At 36.0% G+C, this 22,834-nt stretch overlaps 1 protein-coding gene across 1 annotated transcript in view; it reads left to right on the forward strand.

Moving 5' to 3' along the window:
- Positions 1-22,834, forward strand: part of LOC149822666 (uncharacterized) — a 142,134-nt gene that overhangs the window by 41,928 nt on the left and 77,372 nt on the right. The window contains exons 13-16 of the mRNA XM_089980338.1: positions 3,309-3,356; positions 3,557-3,691; positions 22,414-22,578; positions 22,689-22,751. Coding sequence (XP_089836464.1) covers positions 3,309-3,356; positions 3,557-3,691; positions 22,414-22,578; positions 22,689-22,751 — 411 coding nt within the window. The remainder of the gene's footprint in view (positions 1-3,308; positions 3,357-3,556; positions 3,692-22,413; positions 22,579-22,688; positions 22,752-22,834) is intronic.

Here is a 22,834-nt window from a genome sequence, read left to right on the forward strand (position 1 = left end):
TCCTTCTTTGCTATCACATACTTCTCCAAATTCTCATTATCATGACTCTTAGATTTCTATAACACTCTCTTTTAACCTTAATAGCTAATTTGACATCCTCGTTCCACCATGATGTATCCTTACCTAGCGGTGTACCGCCTTTAAACTCACCCAATACCTCCTTAGCCACCTTTCTCATGCCACCCGCTATCTTATTCCACATTGATTCTGAATCTTCCTTGAGACACCAATCAACTTTCTTAACTACCTGCTCTACAAACATTTATTGTTTAGCTCCTTTCAGTGTCCACCATTTAATTCTAGGATCTATTCTATGTCTATCCCTTTTGTGGCATTGTCTAATTCTAAGATCTAAAATTAAGACTCTATGTTCTGTAGCTACACTTTCTTCCGGTATAACCTTACAATCGATGCAACAACTCCTATCTCTCTTTCTAAGTAGGAAACAATCTATTTGACTCGTATTAACCCCACTTTTAAATGTTATTAGGTGAGACTCTCTCTTCCTAAACCAAGTGTTTGCTAAGATCATATCAAAGGACAAACCAAAATCTAAAATCCTTTCTCCACTTTCATTTCTTTCTCCTATACCATAGCCTCCATGGATACTCTCAAATTCATCCCTACTAATGCCTACATGTCCATTAAGGTCACTGCCGATGAAAAACTTATTCACTTAAGAAATGTTTAGTAAAAGCATAACATATACAAGGGAGAGTGTGCCTTTAAATAGACACACAAGGACACACATGGGCTGGTCCAACTAGACGTTGGACTAGCCCCAACGACTATTAAGTATAGCCGTTGGGACCAGTCCAACTTCTAGTTGGACTGGCCCAACAGCTATAAAGTACATCAAATAAAAAATAAAAATAAGAAACACAAGAAAAACAATTTACCAGTCAGGCCCTAGCAGGCCGACACCTATTACATATGTAAAAAGACTGAAGCACCCCTGATGGGTATTTCAGTTTACATAAAAAAAGAACAATGTATATTTACATACATATAAATAAATAAATATATGTACATAGTACATTAACACTACAATGTGATTTAACATCCACATCTTCTGGAAGCCATATATCATTCATTACCTCCACTGGTCAGATTGCTACACTAGAGAAGGGTGTGTGCTTGTGGGATATGCTGGTTGCGAGAGAAGCGTACAACAGAATCGCTGGCTGGTGGTTCTCCCTCCTGCCCGCCGATGAGGTGAGAAATGACATGGACGTAATAAGGTTATTCTAAATTTATCTTTAACAACTCTACTTTTTTGGCTTTTTAACTTAACAATATATATATATATATATATATATATATATATATATATATATATATATATATCATAGTCACCTATATCGTTTAAGATAATTTCTCGATGAGGGTATTTCTTGGAGAGATTTTCAAAAGCTGATAAATCTGGGGAATATCTTTACAATATTTAAAAAAATTCTAAAAAAGTACAAATACAAAAAATAGAAAAATGAAAGAAACTTCTTTCCTTTTCTTTCTTTCCTTTCCTTCTTTCCTTTCTTTCCTTTCTTTTTCTTCCCTTCATTCCTTCCTTTTCTTCCCTTCCTTCTTCTGTTCACTTGCTGCAATCGACCCCCTGTTCACAGAAACGAGCCAACATTTTTTACAATTCTGTTTTTTTTTCTTCTAAATTCAAAATGGGGAAAGCAAGCGGTGTTCATTGTAGCAATATTTATTGCTGTAATACCATGATAATATAGCAATATTATCGTGATATAAATATTTTTTTGGTATTTTTAAAATATCATGATATATTCCTGATATTATCCGACACCTTGAAATAGCCGCTATTATCTTGATATTTAAAAAATATCGGCGATATTGGTCGCACTTATATATATACACGTATCGTCGTATCATAGTTTTTGAAAATTAATGAATTCATGCCACGTATATGATTCACGTATCCGTCTGTGTCCATATCTTTGTGACATAGGCTGCAATCAACACACACTGCCCCCTTTCTTGTCTGCCTTTATGAGCCTTGAAAGGGCTCTTAACTTTTTTAAGTTCCATAACCCTTGAAACTTTTTTAAAACCCATGTGCCAAACGTTGGTTTTCATCTTTTCTTTTTTACCCTTTAAAACCTTTCAAATATACACTTTCAAAATTTTGAAAAAACTCAAAATTACCCTTCATAAACCCATCCATAACGACATTCAACTTGGGGATTTTTCAAATCTCACCCAAAGTTAGTGTTTCTTTGTAAATCATGCCGTTTTTATTAATAGAGAATAATAGTATTTTTTATTTTTTAAGTCCTTTATTTTTGATATTTTTTTAAAACAGAAAGTTTTACAAAAACACCCAAATCTTATAAAATCCATCTATTTGATTTGGATATTTTCCCAAAAATTTTATCTCTCAAAAATTTGTTTTTTTTTCTGAATAAAAAAGATAAAAAACAACAATGCTTCCTGTAGCGATATATATATATCCAATATTTTGAAAATATCACAATATTAATGACACTGAGTGAGAGGTAGAGGGGATGTGCATGCACACATCATACCCCATTGAGTTCAAATGGAGGGTACAAGTTCTCCATCTAACTTTGTTACTATTGTAATGAAATAACGAGAACTACAAATAACAATTGAAAAACACTTGTAGGTCCAACAATGGACAAAAACCAAGAAGATTACACAAGCACTTTAAGTGCAAACACATAAACCTACAAAGGGGAATTGCCAAAAAGCAAAAAGAAGTAATATTATTGAGAGAGTGAGAGAACAACTACAAAATAGAGGGGGAACACCCCTCTATATATACACAAAGAATGAGAGAGAGGGAGGCCTTGGGGCTTCCACAAAGTAGATGTTGGGGAGCCCCAACTGTCATATTTATGACCGTTGGGGACCCCCAACGTCTACAAATTTGGGGTCCCCCAGGGTCCCAAAAAGAGAAAAACAAAAAAGAAAAAAGTAAAAAGTAAAAAGTAAAAAACCTAAAAAATAAGTTGTTTTTAAAGAACTTATATTACATGCAAAAGACCAAAATACCCCTATCAGGTATTTTGGAATAAACAGAATATATATATATATATATATATATATATATATATATATATATATATATATATATATATATATATATATATATATATATATATATATATATATATATATATATATATATATATATATATATATATATATATATATAACAACTATGACACCAATTTTTGTGTTCATAAATGGTCTTTCATACATTTATAATGATATTGATAGATGCTTATACAAAAAATTGATTGGCATTGTATAACATGCAGTGTTCTGTTCATGTGGAAGATGATGTGCGAGCCAAAGCAATTCGTCTGGTATGTGATAGTTGCATTGGAGAATTGCACTATTTTTATACTTTTCCATTATCATTATTCTTTATGATGTTCAATCTAACATTGGTCTATCTTGATACTCATGCCATTTCTGAAACAATGCTTCAAATTACTTAATATTCTCATTGCTTTAACTAAATTCGATTTGTCATGTTATTCTGATATGTTCTTTTCTAATGCAGGTAGCAAATAAACTATTTCATCTTGGTTATTTATCAGAAAGAATTGAGCAGTTTGCGACAAATATGTTGCTGCTGGTTGTTGATGGCAAGCCATCTCCAAATGCAGATTGCATTGAACAAAGAATGCTATTGAATGTACTATTTTCTTGCCAGCTGCTTGTCATGCTCAAATGTTGTATGGTTGTAAAAGTTGCTTGGATTAAGATTGACCTTTTGAATTTTGATCATTTGTTTAGAAAATGTCATTTATCATTGATTTTTTTTCGCATAAGAGTGGGAGAGGGAAGTGGTCACGAGAAAGTACATGGTTCCTTGATTTATCATGAGTACTTGATAATGTGCTTTGAGTGCCAGCAGTTTGTGTTCGTTATGTTGGGTATGGAAATAAGGCTTGTGTATCATAAATCTTAGCATGTATGGTGGAACAACCATACAAGGATAAGGTCCTTCAAACACAGCAAGGATCTAGTTTATGCATGGTTTGGCCATCGATGACCTGCAGTTGGCAAGCGAGTGCATGATCAATTAACTTTCAAGCTGGTAGCTGCTGCTTAGAAATTGTGATTGACCTCTTCACTTGTCTTCATGGAACATGTTTTATTTCTATTACAGTGAACTGTACATATATACAAGTAACACTAGGATTATCACAATGCATGAAGGATTAAGAGTGATGTTCTAATAAAGCTTATACTGTAGTATTTTATCTTATATAACCTCTGATGTAACAGCTCTCATGGATCAATTCCTGGATTTTGTGCTAACATGAACTAAACCCCTTTTTTCTTTACTACAAGAAATGAAAGGATGTGGAAAACGCCTTTTGTGGATAGGCTACTGATCAGGTTTCCTTTGGATATATTTCAAGATGCAGCACAAACCTTTTGTCTTGATTACCAGAAGGGTCGTCCATATAGTGGGGAAAAAATGTTTCATGGTTGCACTGGTCAGTTTATTGAAGTGTTTATTATCATTTTAGAACTTGAGGCTGCAAGAATGCAAAAACCGTTAATTTCACTTATGACCAAATTCTGAATCAAATCAGGCTTGATTATGTCACATCATTTTTAAGCAATCCAATCTACAATTTTGATTTAATTCGAGAGGGCCAGTCCATCCGAATCTCGTCATGAACAAGCTGTTTGATGTGGGTGATATGATCACCTAAATTCCTTACTGTAATCTTATCATTTGCATTGAACGAATAGAATAATGCCAGGAGACTCTATGGATGTGGATAATGAGTAATTAAATAATAATCAAATAGATTTTGGTTAAGTTTGTGAGAAAATTTTAGTAAAACCTTTTGAGACATGAGCGAGTATTGGTTGGTGAATGTCCTCATCATAAACTTTTTCTGTTTGCAACCATCCAATATCAATGCAACATGCTGCTCCGCACAACCCATTGTGGATAAAAATATTTGTTTCATCTAACTGATGCAAGATCCACTTTTTAAAAGAAAATTTCTTGATGGTCAGTCAGAGCTCCAACCTAAATATCTCAACCAAGAACAAAATGCCTTGATTTCATCAGTGAGAGTCACTTTATAACATTCAATCCATATCCTTCATATTGGGTTGCTAACCTGTTGACATTAAAATACATTTCATGGTCTGCATCACTTGTAAATATGTACTGAAGATGGTGGGAACTAGAACTTGTTCTCTTTATTAATTGGTGGTTGTGGCTGCCCTGGAGGAGGTGCTGCAATTTCCCTGTAGCCATGTTTATTGATGATGATGCATGGATTGATTCCTATGACAGATGGATACTCCACTTTTTATACCCGTATTTTATCCCCTTAAATACTATCTATAACAAATAGTTGTCCCCAAACCTACATCTATATCCATGCTGTTGAATAGTGTAACTCTTGTGTTGATTGTAACAAATGTATTGAAAGAAACACACCTTTTAGTATCCGGCTCTTCTGCTTGCTGGAAGGGAGAGGAGGGAGAACCACTGCAGCAGATCTTCGAGCCTCCAATACACTCTTGCCCTATTTCTTTACGTGAACTTATAACCACCAGATCGGGTTGGTCTGAGACTCTTCAGTCCAGACCCGATATTATAAAGATAGAGATACGGGTCCAGATCTGGACCCGTATATGCATGCAGTCCAATCTTAATAGTCTCTCTCAAGTTGTGCATGATTTTGTACCATGGACAACTTGCCTTTTAAAAACCAAAAATAGACGCTAGTAAGTCCCTTAGTAAACAAATCTGCCACTTGATCAGCCGTGGGAACATAGGCTGGTTCAACTTCTCTATCTTCGACTTTTTGCCGAACAAAGTGTTGATCAATTTCTATATGTTTGGTATGACTGTGATGAATGGGGTTGATGGCAATTTGTATGGCACTCTGATTATCACAAAAGAGATTAGTAGGCATAATAAATTCTCTGATCTCAGTCAAAAGATGTCTCAACCATGTAGCTTTTGCTGTAGCAGCCGCCATAGACCGGTACTCAGCTTTTGTACTGGATCGTGCAACCGCACGCTGTTTCCTGCTACTCCATGCTATTAAGTTTCCGTCAAGAAAAACACAATATCTAGAAACTGATCGTTTGTCATCTGGATCTCCTGCCCAATCGACATCTGTGTAAACATCCACTCGATGTCGCTTCCCTTTGAACTTGGATTGATTATAAACTAGGCCATCTCCAAGAGTTCCTTTTAAATATCGAAGAATTCTCTTAACAACATTCATATGCTCTGATCGTGGGTCATGCATGAATTGTGACACTTAGTTCACGACATACACAATGTCTGGTCTGGTGAAGGTGAGGTATTGAAGCATACCAACGAGACTACGATACTGCCTGGAGTCTTTATATGGTTCTCCATCTTGAGAACTGAACTTGTGATTTAATACACTAGGAGTGGATATTGGTTTACAATCTGTCATGCCTGTTTTTTCCAATAGATTCAAGGTGTATTTGTGTTGAGTTAATGAAAGAGATTCATTTTGTCTATCCACTTCAACTCCCAAGAAATAACGCAAGACTCCCAAATCTTTCATTTTAAACTGCCGACTCAGTAAGTCCTTGGTGTCTTCTATGCGTTCATCAGAATTTTCAGTAATAATAATGTCATCCACATATATAAGAATCAAGGTACATACCTGACAGTCACAGAAGATAAACAATGAATGATCGAGGTGGGAACGAATGAAACTATATCGCTGAACTTCAAGGGAAAAACTGTCAAACCAAGAACGAGAAGCCTGCTTTAACCCATAAATGGCTCTTTGTAGTTTGCAAACATGTGTGTTGGGGCTGTATTCTGCATAACCAGAGGGTTGTTCCATGTACACCTCTTCTTTCAGGCTACCATATAAGAATGCATTTTTGACATCAAGCTGACTGCGAGTCCATCCACACTGAACTGACAAAGACAAAATTAATCGAATAGTTCCCATCTTGACCCCAAGACTAAAAGTCTCATCGTAATCTTGCCCATGTAGCGCTCGATGGATCCATCAAGTTTGTACTTTATTTTATAGACCCATTTAGACCCTACAACGTTTTTGTCTGATGGTCTAGGAACAATCTCCCAAGTTCCACACACATGTAAGGCTCTCATTTCCTCATTCATGGCTTCAACCCATTTAAGTGACATAGACGCTTGTGCAAAGCTAATAGGTTCATCCTGTTTTTCAATCTGAGAGAGGAACAATTGTAACTCCATAGAGAAGTTGTTATAACTAACCCATCTTTCAATAGGATGACGAATCCTTTCAAGTCTTCTAGGCTGCACATCAGTTCGTTGAGCATTATCTTTATTCCGCCGTACATAGACAACTTCTTGGAACTTGGCAACATCTGAAACGGTAGGCATAGTGTCCTGGGTATTTGGTGATTCTTCCCTTTGTAAACACACATCGGTTTTACTTTGTTCAGACGATATAGAATGGCATAAGGAAGTATCGAGGGTGGCCATTTGATCGAATACCTCAGCAGCAAGCCACGACTGATAACTGTCACCATCTACGTTGTGTTTTTCTATCCTTCCTGAGCTCTCGGTATGGGTCTCATCAAACACAACATTCTGTGAGACTCTGATTCGATGGGCAGTAGGATCATAGCAACGATAACCTTTGTACTGATCAACATAACCAACGAACTTACATTTGCTTGCCTTGTTCTGGAACTTGTCACGTTGGGAACTGTCAATATGAACATAACATACACAACCAAACACTCGTAATCCATTATAATCAGGGTAAGTCCCAAAGAGTGTAAAATAATGAGATTGGTTTGCAAGCAATTTCATGAGCAGTCAATTTATGACATACACAACATAATGAAAAGCTTTAGTCCACAAGCTCAAAGGGACATTAGTACCATGTATCATGCTCAAGGCACTTTCTACAATATGCCGGTGTTTTCTTTCCGCCACACCATTTTGTTGGGGTGTATGTGGACAAGATATTCGACGACTTATTCCATTATCCTGGAGAAATTCAGTAAATTCCTTTGATAGATACTCTCCCCCACCATCACATTGAAAATGTTGGATTTGAGATGCAAATTGATTACTAAGGGACAAAATGCACGAAAAAACTTAAACACTTCAGATTTGTGTTTCATAAAATAGATCCAAGTATACTTGGAATAACTATCAATAAAGGTGACATAATAGCGGCTACCCGACAAAGAAGATTGTGGGGTAGGTCCCCAAACATCAGAATAGACAATTTCAAAAGGCACAAAAGCTCTTTGATTTATTGAGTGAAATGGAAGAACATGACTCTTACATAAATGACAGTTGGGACAAAGAGAAATATCAGACTCATTATTTAAACTAGACTGTTGAACAAGTCCACTAGACACAAGTCTTTCAATGAATGAACGATTACAATGACCCAAACGACGATGCCAAATGTTTGGCTTATTACACTGAGACAAACTAAAACAATCTTTGAATGACACTGGTTGAACCGTCAATGACTTTATTGGAGCAACACGAGCAGTATGAGACTCCTTGAGGACATACATATTTCCCTGTCGTTCTCCTTCAACGAGCGTCTTCTTCGTGAGGAGATCCTTGACACAAACAAAAGGAGTGAATTCGACAGAAGAATTAGTATTATCAAGTTTAGAAACAGAAACAATATTTTTAACAATACTGGGTGAGTGATAAACATTTGATAAAAGAAGTGACGAGTTTGGGAGTGGAAGAGAAACGTTTCCAACATGAGAGATAGGATGGAGGGCACCATCTCCAATTTTAATACTGAATTTACCATGATAAGGAATGAGTTGAGAAATCTTACTAGCATCACCTGTCACATGTGCAGCAGCCCTAGAGTCAATGTGCCAAGTTCTTTGCTCAGTCTGCTTAAAACTTAACTCAGAAAGAGCAGAAATCAAGAGATTCTTCACATTCTCCTTTTCATCCCTTGCTTGGCCTTTAGTGGAAGCCCCAGTACCATTAAATCTGCCTTTGTTTTGCGGATTATGCCAACAATTTGCCTTAATGTGCCTCCTTTTATTACACTGAAAACACGTTGGTATATGTCTAGAGGACTGGTTCATTGGAAGTGAGTTGGGTGACATGTTAGGCGTGGGAAGTAATCCACAACCTCCTTGATTACCTCTTCCCTGTCCCCATCCACCGCGAAAACCTCCACGTCCTCGTCCTGCCATCATACCTGTGGCGAGAACCTCATTATTGCTATTTTGAATCAGCTCCTCACCTCTAATGGTAACTTCATACTGTAGTAGTTTTGCCCGCATATCATCAAAGTTAGGCAATGAAGGAAGGCATAGAAGAGAGGTGGCCAACATGTGATAGTCAGGTCCAAGACCATTCAGCGCTTGCTGAAATTTTTCTTTGTCAGGAATTACACAACCCACCATCGCTAATTGATCTGCGATGCTCTTGACTTTGTTCATGTATTTTGTAACTGATAAATTGTCTTTCTTTAGGAGCTAAAACTCTCTTTTTAAATGAAGAATCCTAGCCTCTGAAATCTGTGAATAGGTCTGTGCTAATATCTGCCATAGTTCTCTAGCTGAACATTCATCTGGAATGGCCACTAATACCTCTTGAGAAAGAGTAGAGGTAATGTAAGCCATGACAACTTGATCTTTTCTTTTCCATGTTGTAAACTCTGGATTGCGAACTAGTTTGTTAGAAACTTCCCCTTTATGATCTTGCTCTTCCTACATAATGAACTCAGATGGTGCATGGATCATTCCATCGATGTGGCCAGAGAGGTCCAAACTACGAATAAAAGGCAAAATTTGCCTTTTCCAAGTCAAGTAGTTGGAATTATTCAATTTCTCAGATATGAGTTGGCCAAGAAAACTGGACGGAAATGATGGAGAATCCATGAAGACGAGACGAATTGACTAAGAAGGAGAATAAGAGAACACGAGTTGAATAAAAAGAATGTAAGAAAAATTGCTCAGCAATGCAATGACCCAGACTTGTCCGTTTTTTTTTTTTGGACAGTCTTGATATATTTCTTCATAAATGATTTGCAGAAATTGAGATCAGGAACAATTACAAATATGGTCAAAAAAAAAAAACTCGTGCTTTGGGTTATATGCTTTGACTAAAAAAAATATCGTGAATGAACGATATACGCACCTCTGATTTGAAACAAAAATAAGATATAGAACGAGAGCAGGGGAAAATATGCAAGAAAGGAACAACCTCTCTTTTTACGCAATCAAAATCAATCTGGGGTCCAGACGTTAAGATCTGATCTGAATGATCAGATCAGACGTTAGCGTGGCCTGTTGGGAATTATCAAATCTGAATGATCAGATCTGAACAAATTAGGTAATAAAATTAACGTGGTTGGTAACGATAGAAAGAAACTTGTTTAGGGAAATAAGAAGAAAAGGGGAAATAAGGTTGGGCACGAACCCCTTTTTTTGTGTTAACTCTCACAGGATCAAGGGAAAAGGGCCCAATTAGGTACAATCAGAAAAATCCGAGAAGAATCGAATCAGAGAAGAAAATGAGATTTTTTTTTGTTAACTCTCACAGGAGCAAGGGACGATTAAAAAATCAAAGAAGAAGAACAGAGGAAGGTGAAACTTGAAGAAGAAGAGGAGAGGGAGAAGGAACTAGACCTGGTCATTAGACTTACCTGCTCTGATACCATGAAAGAAACACACCTTTTAGTATCCGACTCTTCTGCTTGCTGGAAGGGAGAGGAGGGAGAACCACTGCAGCAGATCTTTGAGCCTCCAATACACTCTTGCCCTATTTCTTTACGTGAACTTATAACCACCAGATCGGGTCGGGTCTGAGACTCTTCAGTTCAGACCCGATATTATAAAGATAGAGATACGGGTCAAGATCTGGACCCGTATATGCGTGCAGTCCAATCTTAATATGTATTACTATTATTGATGACCCTTCTAGTCTTGTATATATCATTATTTAGAAGGTCATTTCTGTACTTAGGTAGGTAGAAAGTGAACAATTTTTGTCTTGTAGTGTATAAAAAAAGGATGTCTCCTATGTAATGAAATGAGAGTTCAAAACACAAATGTCCACCAATACGAATCCCAATGGACATGCACAAAAGTGGGCCACAAAGTGCACACTCACAAAACCCACAATGGGCACACACAAATAAGACACTCAAATATGCTTGAGAAGCATTACAAAAACGAGGGGATTCATCCCCTTTATATACACAAGAAAAGAGGGCAAAATGGGCTCAATGGAGAGCCCATTATAGCCGTTGGAGCTAGTCCAACGACTAGTCAACCAAGGGTTGACCAAGATAAAAAGAAAAGAATGAAGAAAGAAAATGAAAAATATGAATAGAAAAATAGAAAAAATATACAAAATTAAAGTATATAATATATATATACAAAAATACATGTATATACGTATGCATATATATATACATATACATATACATATTGATATATATATATATATATATATATATATATATATATATATATAGATACATATATAATATATACACATTATATATGTACATTTTAACACCCCATCAAACTTACCAAAAGTTTTCCTAAAAGGAAGTAAAATCTAGGAGCAGAGAGAAACTTGGTGAAGAAGTTTGCCAATCGGTACTTTGATGTAACATACGACAGATCAATGTTGCCTTGTAGGTACTTCTCCCGTATAGAGTGACAATCCATCTCGATATGTTTGGTGCGCTCATGAAACATATGGTTAAATCATACTTTTGTTGTCACAACATATTTTGAAGTACCTGCTATTTGAATGCCCATATCTGCCAGCAATCGTCTTAGCCAGACTACTTCCATCTTGGTAGTAGCCATGACTCATTATTCAACTTTTGTAGATAACAAAGAGAGCTTCTATTGCTTCTTACATCTCTACAAAATCAAGGAGTCACCTAAAAATACATAAAAACCCGTGGTTGAGTGCCTGTTATTGGGATCATCACTCCTGTCAACATCAATATAAGCAATTAGTCAATGGCTCCCATGTGAACAAAAGTTTGATGAAGACAAGAAGATACCTCTAGTAATAAAAGTTTTAACATATCTAATAATTCGTAAGACGACTCCCATGTGAACAAAAGTGAAAGCGTATTTGAATTGACTAGTTGTGTGTACAACATGAGCTATGTTAGGTCTAGTAATGAAAATGTAAGAGAGTGCCCCGATAAGCTGTCTATAAGGAGTCAGATCTTCAAGAGGTTCTCTACTGTCTATTCACATCTTGACATTTACAATCTTTGAAGTATCTACTCTCTTATCATCTGTGATTGTAGAGCTAGAAATAACATCAAAAGCTAACTTAAACTGAGACAATAAATATCTTCTAGGGGAATAAGCAATTTTAATTCCTAGAAAGTATCTTAAGAAACCCAAATCAGTCATTTCAAAATTATTTTTACGCAAATTTTTAATATTTGTCATTCCCTGTGTACCTCCTCTAGTGATGATCATGTTATCCACATATAATAGGCGAACAATAATACCTGCATTAATTTTCTTAACAAATAAATTTATATCAGTCAAAAAAGATCTAAAACTATTTTCAAGCATAATTTATAAATAGATTGACAGGATCTAAAACAAGATCTAAAACCTCCAGTGATGACTACTCTCGCTTTACGTGGATATACTTTCTCAAACATAAATATGAAGTATTTGAGAATTTTTAAAATTTTCATAAGTTAGTGACAAATCTTTTGAAGACCAATATATCGATTTTTCATTCTGACTTAGGGGATGCGTATATGTCCAATGGTTTTCAAAAATATCTAAGAGAAAATGGAATACTTCATCAAGGGTCTTGTACTAATACACCACAACAAAATGGTTTAGCCGAAAGAAAACACCGGCACATGATAAGGGCCACTCGAACCTTACTCATATCTAAGGGTGTTTCAAAATATTTTTGGGTTAAGGTAGCCTTTACTGCTATGTATCTTATAAATAGATTGCCTTCCTCAAAAATTCAAAATCTTTCACCATATGAAAAGATTTATAAAGTCTCGGCTGATTATTTTAGGCTAAGAATCTTTGGGTGTAGATGTTTTGTACTCAACCATAAAAATGATATACTGTCTCCTAAGGCCATCCCATGTGTGTTTTTAAGTTATGGAGAAAGTAAAAAGGGATTTAGGTTTTATGATTTCGAAAATAATAAACTATATATTTCTAGAAATGTCACCTTTTTAGAACTGAAAAATTGATTTGAAACTAACACAAAAAAATGAGAATGAATGCAACTTTTTAGAAATTTGTCTTGAAAATAATAACATACAAAATGAAGACATTAAAAAGATAACTTGCAGTGAATCTCAATTTGACATTCAATATCAAAGAAGAAAGGATAATGAAACACTAAGTGCCTTAGAAAAATATTCAAACATATAAGGACAAAAGACCTCAACTATTAGGCACTTAGAGAGACCACATAGAGCTCTAGATAGGCTTGCAAAATAAGAGTAATTTGAGCCTCATTATAATAGAGCTTGTTTAGCAAAAATCTTTTCATATTTTGAACCTTTTATATATAATCACTCAAAGGATTATCCTTAATAGAAAGATGTTATGAATGAAGAAATTAGGGCCTTAGAAAAATCCAAAACTGGGGAACTATCAAACTTACAAATCAATAAGAAAACAATAGGTTGTAGATGGATTTTTAAAGTTAAAACTAAAAGTGATGGAACACTAGAAAGGCATAAGGCTAGGTTCGTCGCCAAAGGATATGTTTAAGAATATGAAATTGATTATGATTAAACATTTGCTACTGTAGCCAGGATGACCACTGTTCGAATTCTCATAGTTGTAGCTACTATTAGGACATGACCAAATTACCCACCAAATGAACGTTAAAAATGCATTTATAAATGGTGATTTAAAAGATGTATATATGGATCCACCTTCTGGATATAATGTTCCTAAGAGAAAAGTTTTCGCCTTAGAAAGACCTTATATGGTCTTGAGCAAGCTCAAAAGGCTTGGTATGATCGCTTTAGTCATGTTATAGTTAAACTTGAATATATTTTATGTTACACTGAAACTGCTTTGTTTGTTAAGAATTTCGCTGTAGATATTGTTATCCTATTGCTTTACGTTGATGATATGATCATAACTGTTGGAGATAAACAAGGAGTAGATCAAGTTAAATTCATTCTTAAACAAAGTTTTGAAATGACTAACATTGGTTTTCTCAGATTTTTCTTAGGGATTGAGGTTGCATATTCTCCTAGAGGGTACTTGCTATATCAATCCAAATTTGCAAATGAAATTATTGACAAGTCTGGAATCACTGATGACAAAAGAGTGGATACACCTGAAGTAATAAATTTAAAGATGAAAATAGACGATGGAACCTCACTGGATGATCCCACTCCATATCGGCAAATGGTTGGGCTATTGACATACTTGACTATTACCAAATCAGACGTATCATATGCAATTCACACAACCAGTCAATTTCAGCATTCTTCTACCACTATGCATATAAGTGTCGTTATGCGTATTGTCAAATATTTGAAAAACTCTACTTCTAAACGATTATTTCTATATTTATCTTCCCCTCTTGATTTAATTACATACTCTGATTTTGATTGGGGGGGAGACCCTAATGACATGCGCTCAACTACTGGTTTCTGTGTTTTTATAGGAGATTCTTTGGTATCTTGAAAGTGTAAAAAACAACAAAACATATCTCTATCCTTTATAGAAGAAGAGTATTGAGCGATAACTACTACATTTGAAATTGTATGGTTGAGGTGTCTTTTCAAAGATATGAGAGTGATTATGACAGAGCCATCACGATTATGTTGTGACAATAAGAGTGTCATTTACATTGTTGAAAATCATACTTTTCATGAACACACTAAACATATTGTGATTGATTGTCATTATGTTAGAGAATTTTTTTGGTAGAAGACTATTTCATTGCCATGTGACCTCAAAATATCAGCTCACAGACTTCTTCACAAAAACCTTGCCTTCCCCAATGTTTCATTTCTTGTTGGGCAAACTTTCGATGATCCCACCATAAGTTTGAGAGGGAGTGTTAATGTAAACATATGTGTACATATATATATATATATATATATATATATATATATATATATATGTTTACATATGTATCTTAGGGAAATTTGTCTTTTCACATGTAATTCTCAACAAGTGTATTATTTTATTTCTTTTCTTTTTTATTCTTTTATATTTTTTTATTGTAAATATTTCCATCCCTAAAGGGATTTTTGAGAATCTTTCTAGGAGTCATTGGATCCTACCCAACGGCTCTCTAGGGATTCCTTTTTATATATAAAGGGATGAGACCCCTCTGTCATTGTATCTTTTTTTCTCAAAGGTTATTCCCTAATAAAGTGCATTCTTTTGTGTGTCTTCTCAGCCCTTAAGAGGCTTCTTTTTATATCTTCTTTGTGTTGGACCCATAAGTGGTCATTTCTCAAGTTGTGCTTTAGCCCATAAGTGGCTCACTATAGAATCATATTGGTTCGTGACAATGGCTGCATAAGAGTCTATTCTAATCAATTGTTATCCTTGCAATGGGTCATTTCGCACTGCAAACTGGTCCTCCATAAAAGTTTCAAAGGTTGGATCTGTTACTCCCATATCTTGTCCTGGGAGCAACTTGAATATTTCTCAAGTGTTTCATGTTCCTTCTTTTGTAATGTAATCTTCTCTCCTATTGATTGTATTGTGCAGGATCAACTTTCAGGAAAGCGGATTGTGATTGGCCATAGGATAGGGGACACATATTACTTGGACTCATTAGATTTGAGTTATCAGAAGGGACTTAGAGGTGGTTTAGGAGAAACAGTTTTGGATGACTCTATGTTGTGGCATCAACGACTTGGTCATATTTCTAGTTCTAGATTGCAGTATCTTGTGCCCTTGGGTGGATCTAAAATTTCTATGTCAGCACATGTAAAGGAATGTGAGAGTTGTAGACTAGCAAAAAGTCATGCCTTACCTTTCGAACCCAGCGAGATAGAGTCAATTAGAACTTCTGATCTTGTTCAATTGGATGTTTTGAGTCCACCAATTTTGTCTAAGGGTGGTTCTAGCTGTTTTGTTACCTTTATTAATGATTACACACGATTCACTTGGATCTACTTTATGACAAACATGAATGAGCTGTTTGAAATCTTTAAGAAGTTTTATTCTATGATTGAGACTTAATTTTCTACTAAAATTAAAACCCTTCACTCGGATTTTGGGAGAACATATATTAGTCATCTGTTTCAGAGTTTTCTGCAAGAGAACATCAAAAAAATTAATCTTTCATGATTTTAGTAAAAATTTTACATCTTCCAGAAAAAGAAGAAAACATGAAAAATTTACTTTTTTTGAGTAAAAGACTTTTAAGACCACTTAAACCAATCTTATTTTGAAGTTTGAAGTAGCACTAGTTGCTTTGTTTATTAACAAATTCAAATGGGACTAAAAGGAAAAAGTTATAAGCTGCCTCTCAAAACTGATGTTAGAATTATTAATGAAAAATTCAGCTTGGCATGAATACTTGTTCAAATAAAGGTTGTCAGATACAGGAGATCTTCTAGAGCCAGTGTTTCTTTCTATACTGGTGGTGATGGTGTTTGGCAGGAGGGCGAAGTAAATTTTGTCATTAAAGGGGGAAAATAAGTATACAGCATGTTCCAGGTTGCATGCAATAAAAATTGGTTCCTACATTCCCAAATGCTCGAGCAATGTTTTTGACAACCTGTAAAACCTTACCATTCAACAACAACAACAACTACGCCTTCATCCCAAAACAATTGGGGTCGGCGATATGAACCAACAAAGAAAATCATTCTGGGTCTTCCACATGAATCCTTCTCCTCCAATCATTTCTATCCAATGCCATGTCCTCGGTGAGGTTCAAAGCATTCACATCCTTTCCTATCATCTCCATCCAAGTTTTCCTAGGCCTACCCCGACCTCTTTTAACTAAAATATTTTCCCATTTCTCCATCCTTCTAACTGGAGCATCATTAGACCTTTGTCGAATATGTCCAAACCACCGTAAACGATTCGCTCTTATCTTATTTTCAATGGGTGCATCATTAGACCTTCTTATGTATCTCCTCGTTCTGAATCTTATCTTTTATTGTATTTCCACACATCCATCTAAGCATACGCATCTCAGCTACACTCATTTTTTGAATATGATGTCTCTTGGCAGCCCAACATTCCGTACCATATAGTAAAGCGAGTCTAATAGTTGTCCTATAAAACTTTCCCTTCAACCGCAATGGCATTCTACGATCGCACAACACTCCAGTTGCACTTTTCCATTTCATCCACCCAACCTTTATCCTATGATTTGCATCTCCATCAATTTCTTCATACTTTTGAATGATAGATCCCAAATATTTGAAACAATCATCCACCGATATTTCTTGCTCACCAAGCTTCACTACACTCCCATCACTACTTCGTTGCTTAATAAACCGACATTCCATATATTTTGTCTTACTCTTACTCAACTTAAATCTTCTTGATTCCAATGTCTGTCTCTATAATTCTAACTTAGCATTAACCCCAGCTCTAGACTCATCAATCAAAACAATATCATCAGCAAACAACCTACACCATGACATATTTTCTTGAATTGATCTCGTAAGCTCATCCGTCACTATAGCAAATAGGAAAGGGCTTAAAGCAGATCCTTGATATAACCCAACCATTATAGGAAAATTTGTTGTCACCCCTCCACAAGTGCGGACATTGGTTACTGCTCCTTCATACATATCCTTAATTATACTAATGTACTTGAGAGAAACACCTTTCTTCATCATTGTCCACCAAACGTCCCTAGGTACTCTATCGTATGTCTTCTCCAAATCAATAAAAAACATATGCAAATCTTTGTTCCTCTCTCTATTTCTCTCAATAAGTTGTCTAAGAAGATGTATAGCTTCATAGTTGATCTTCCGGGCATAAAACCAAATTGATTCTCCGATATCATGACAACCTTCCTCAACCTAGACTCAATCACCCTCTCCCAAAGTTTCATAGTATGACTTATGAGTTTTATACCACGATAGTTTGTGCAATCTTGTATATCACCCTTATTCTTATATACAGGCACCAACGCACTCTTCCTCCACTCATTAGGCATCTTATTTGTCCGCCAAATCTTGTTAAAAAGATTTGTCAACCATTCTAAACCTTTCTTTCCTAAGCATTTCCAAGCCTCGATAGGTATACCATGTGGGCCAACTGCCCTTCTTGATTTCATTTTCTTCAAAGGCTCTGCAATTTCTTTCTTTTGAATCTTGCGCATGAAATCACGATTCATCTCATGAAAAGGAATGGACAAGTCTCCAAGATCCTGAGCATGACTTCCATTAAATAGCTTATCAAAATAATCTTTCCATCTCTCATTAATCTCCTCATCTTTGACTAAAACCCTTTCTGTTTCATCTTTGATACATCTAACCATACCCAGATCCCTCGATTTCCTATCTCTCATCTTTGCAAGCCTATAAATATCCTTCTCGCCCTCTTTGGTATCCAACTTGTCATAAACCTCCTTATATACCTTATCCCTCGCGTTTCAAACTACTTTTTAACTTCCTTCTTTGCTATCACATACTTCTCCAAATTCTCATTATCATGACTCTTACTTAGATTTCTATAACACTCTCTTTTAACCTTAATAGCTAATTTGACATCCTCATTCCACCATGATGTATCCTTACCTAGCGGTGATCCGCCTTTAAACTCACCCAATAGCTCCTTAGCCACCTTTCTCATGCCACCCGCTATCTTATTCCACATTGATTCTGAATCCTCCTCGAGACACCAATCAACTTTCTTAACTACCTGCTCTACAAACATTCATTGTTTAGCTCCTTTCAGTGCCCACCACTTAATTCTAGGATCTATCCTATGTCTATCCCTTTTGCGGCATTTTCTAATTCTAAGATCTAAAATTAAGACTCTATGTTGTGTAGCTACACTTTCTCCCGGTATAACCTTACAATCGATGCAACAATCCCTATCTCTCTTTCTAAGTAGGAAAAAATCTATCTGATTCGTATTAACCCCACTTTTAAATGTTATTCGGTGAGACTCCCTCTTCCTAAACCAAGTGTTTGCTAAGATCATGTCATAGGACAAACCAAAATCTAAAATCCTTTCTCCACTTTCGTTTCTTTCTCATATACCATAGCCTCCATGGATACTCTCAAATCCATCCCTACTAATGCCTATATGTCCATTAAGTTCACCGCCGATGAAAAGCTTTTCTCCATAAGATATCCCTTGTACTACTCCATCTAAATCTTACCAAAATTGACGGTTAATGGAATCATCTAAACCTACTTGAGGTGCATAAACACTACAACAACAACAACAACTACGCCTTCATCCCAAAACAATTGGGGTCGGCGATATGAACCAACAAAGAAAATCATTCTGGGTCTTCCACATGAATCCTTCTCCTCCAATCATTTCTATCCAATGCCATGCCCTCGGTGAGGTTCAAAGCATTCATATCCTTTCCTATCACCTCCATCCATGTCTTCCTAGGCCTACCCCGACCTCTTTTAACTAATATATTTTCCCATTTCTCCATCCTTCTAACTGGACCATCATTAGGCCTTCGCCGAATATGTTCAAACCATCGTAAACGAGTCTCTCTCATCTTATTTTCAATGGGTGCAACGCCTACCTTTTTATGTATCTCCTTGTTCTGAATCTTATCTTTTATTGTATTTCCACACATCCATCTCAGCATACACATCTCAGTTACACTCATTTTTTGAATATGATGTCTCTTGGCAGCCCAACATTCCGTACCATATAGTAAAGCGGGCCTAATCGTCGTCCTATAAAACTTTTCCTTCAACCGCAGTGGCATTCTACGACCGCACAACACTCCAGTTGCACTCTTCCATTTCATCCACCTAACCTTTATCCTATGATTTACATCTCCATCAATTTCTCCATACTTTTGAATGATAGATCCCAAATATTTGAGATAATCATCCACCGGTATTTCTTGCTCACCAAGCTTCACTACACTCCCATCACTACTTCGTTGCTTACTAAACCGATATTCCATGTATTCTGTCTTACTCTTACTCAACTTAAAACCTCTTGCTTCCAATGTTTGTCTCCATAATTCTAACTTAGCATTAACCCTAGCTCTAGACTCATCAATCAAAACAATATCATCAACAAACAACATACACCACGACACATTTTCTTGAATTGATCTCGTAAGCTCATCCATCACTATAACAAATAGGAAAGGGCTTAAAGCAGATTTGTACCTAATACTAATTTAATAAGTAAAATCATATCACCCTTCCTACGGACCTCAACTACATTATCTATAAATTCAAGACTCATAACAATCCCTACTCCATTCCTATTTCTATTTATTCCTGTATACCAAATCTTATATCCCCAAGGTTCTATCACTTTTTCCTTCTCGCCTACCCATTTGGTCTCTTGTAGATATAAATTATCAATCTTTCTCCTACACATAACATATACTAACTCTACCAACTTACCAGTTAAAGACCCTATGTTCCAAGTGGCTAACCTAATTTTATGGTCTTGGACTAACTTCTTTACCCCCACCGGTCCAACAAAGTGAGGGAACTCTTGCCTATTTGACACCACACCCGGGCACCGGTGTGACGTGTCGCTTCTGGGCGACGACCTAGCAACCCTTGCCCATTTATCACTGTCTCCGGGCCTATAGAGTACAACGCATCGCTTAGTAGGGAACACCCCAATGAAATTCTCATATTGGTTCATATTCATAGGGTATGACTAAGTTTTTATGCTGGCTGTCACTGGCCTACTGCAACCCTCCTTTATCCGGGCTTGGGACCGGCGGTGTATAACTAAAGAGTTATACATAGGCGGAGTTGTAAAACCTTATCATTATTAGTTAAATTTTAAAATTTAACTATTTAGGACTCTCATAGAAGTTTAACAATCTATTTCTGAAAATAAAGTTACCATTTAGTTTTTTTTCTTTTTTGGTTGTTGTTTAGGGCATTAAAATTACCTGTTTTACCTGGTTTTATAGAAGCATTATGTGCTAAATTACTTTCCAGGCAGAAAGGTGATCTCTAGCATTCTATGTGAAACTAATTGAAATAGTCCATAAGCCTTTGGAATAAATCAAAGATGATCATGTCATAATTGCAGTAATAGCTTCCCAGAAAACAAAGTTCGACTGTTTTCGTTCTTCTGAAAGGGGAAAAAAGAAGAAATGGCATGGTACTGGCAACTGATGCAGACGCAATACACAAATGCATCAAAATTTGATTTTATATAAAAGGATTATCAAATGGGAGGAGAAAACATGTCATCTATTAATTGGTAGATAATACATGTATGGCACAGGTTGATAAGACTAGTCTGTGTGAAAAAAAAACTAAAATTAAAATTTGACTGAAGTATTAGAATTAGATCAAATAGGTGGCAAGCCATCTAAAATCTATTAATGGGTAGGTAAGACATAAAATGTACAAGTTCATAAGATGAATGCCTTTTGTCACTTGTGCAGGTTTGTTCAGATATGTGAGAGACACAATAGCTATCACTAGTAAAGGATTTCCCATATGGTGAAAAGTAGATGAGACAAATTATGAAGGGGAATTAGTCATGATCATATCGCGTATTAACGGAATAAATAAGATCAAAGGTGTGATTTGAATTTTAAATCCATATGCATGAACTGGGACTTTCTCTTCTTCATAAGTAAATGTCGGTTAGGTTGTTCTACCTATGCATTTTACCTTAACATGATGACATACGTTTCCTTTTGATCTATAGAGAGTAAATTTATGATCACTAGCATATAATGGGTTGGGCTTGGCTTACTAGAAGATTGACTTTTCAGCAGCTAGTCATATTTTTTTTATTTGATTTCTGATCAAAGTTGATAGATATTTTTATTATCTCAATGAAATCTGTGCAATACTTTATTGAAGCTGGGTTATAGTCCAACCAAGACTGGAAATGCTTAAAATGTTGGGAATGATTAAGTGATTTTCTCCTCAGCTATGTCACAGGGACTCGCCAACTAGGTGCCGCACCCACGTTGCACCCGCACCTGCATTCGATGTGGTCAACCTGACCCTGGGTACAGTCAACGCACCCAGGGTCATTTATGTTCAACTTTTGGACTTTATATATATATATATATATATAAATTTTTATATTTTTGCCGCACCCCCGCACCCAAATTTTTTGAAAGTGCCGCACCCGCACCCATGTGACATAGCTCCTCAGATTTGGATGGACTCTTTTTTTGTTGCATTTGTTCACTTATAGTCTTTTGTAAATCTTTACCTTGTTTGGTGAATTTGAATATGTTTCTAACATATAATTTCATGTTTTCTCCTTCAGTTTGAAACCCATGAAACATCTGCTGGTGGTTCCCAAAGCTCAGAACCTGGAGCTACTGACAGTGATTCAGTCAAAGGTGACAAGAAGTTTGTGGATAATGTCCGACATGTGTCCTTGTCACGAGCTCAACGTTGTATGTCCCTTTACTTTGCCTTGTGTACTAAGGTTTGTATGTAATATTTTCCTTCTGCCGCATCCTTTGTGTGGATGAGAAAACCTTTTCTTTCTTCTTGTACATTTCTTTATTTTGTTAACAGCAGACATTGTCTTCGTAGAAACCAAGCCTTCTCCAACTTGTCTTTAGTATTTATGGATGGGCTCAAAAAGCTGTCAAGCAGGTCCTTTGTTTTTTTCCCTTCATTCACTCTTTTGTAATTCAAAAGTATACCTTTGGTTGGATGTGCATTAGTTAAGCTCTATC

This window comes from Nuphar pumila, chromosome 11, assembly GCF_984573655.1.
Source record: "Nuphar pumila chromosome 11, dmNupPumi1.hap1.1, whole genome shotgun sequence".
Classification (NCBI taxonomy): Eukaryota; Viridiplantae; Streptophyta; class Magnoliopsida; order Nymphaeales; family Nymphaeaceae; genus Nuphar; species Nuphar pumila.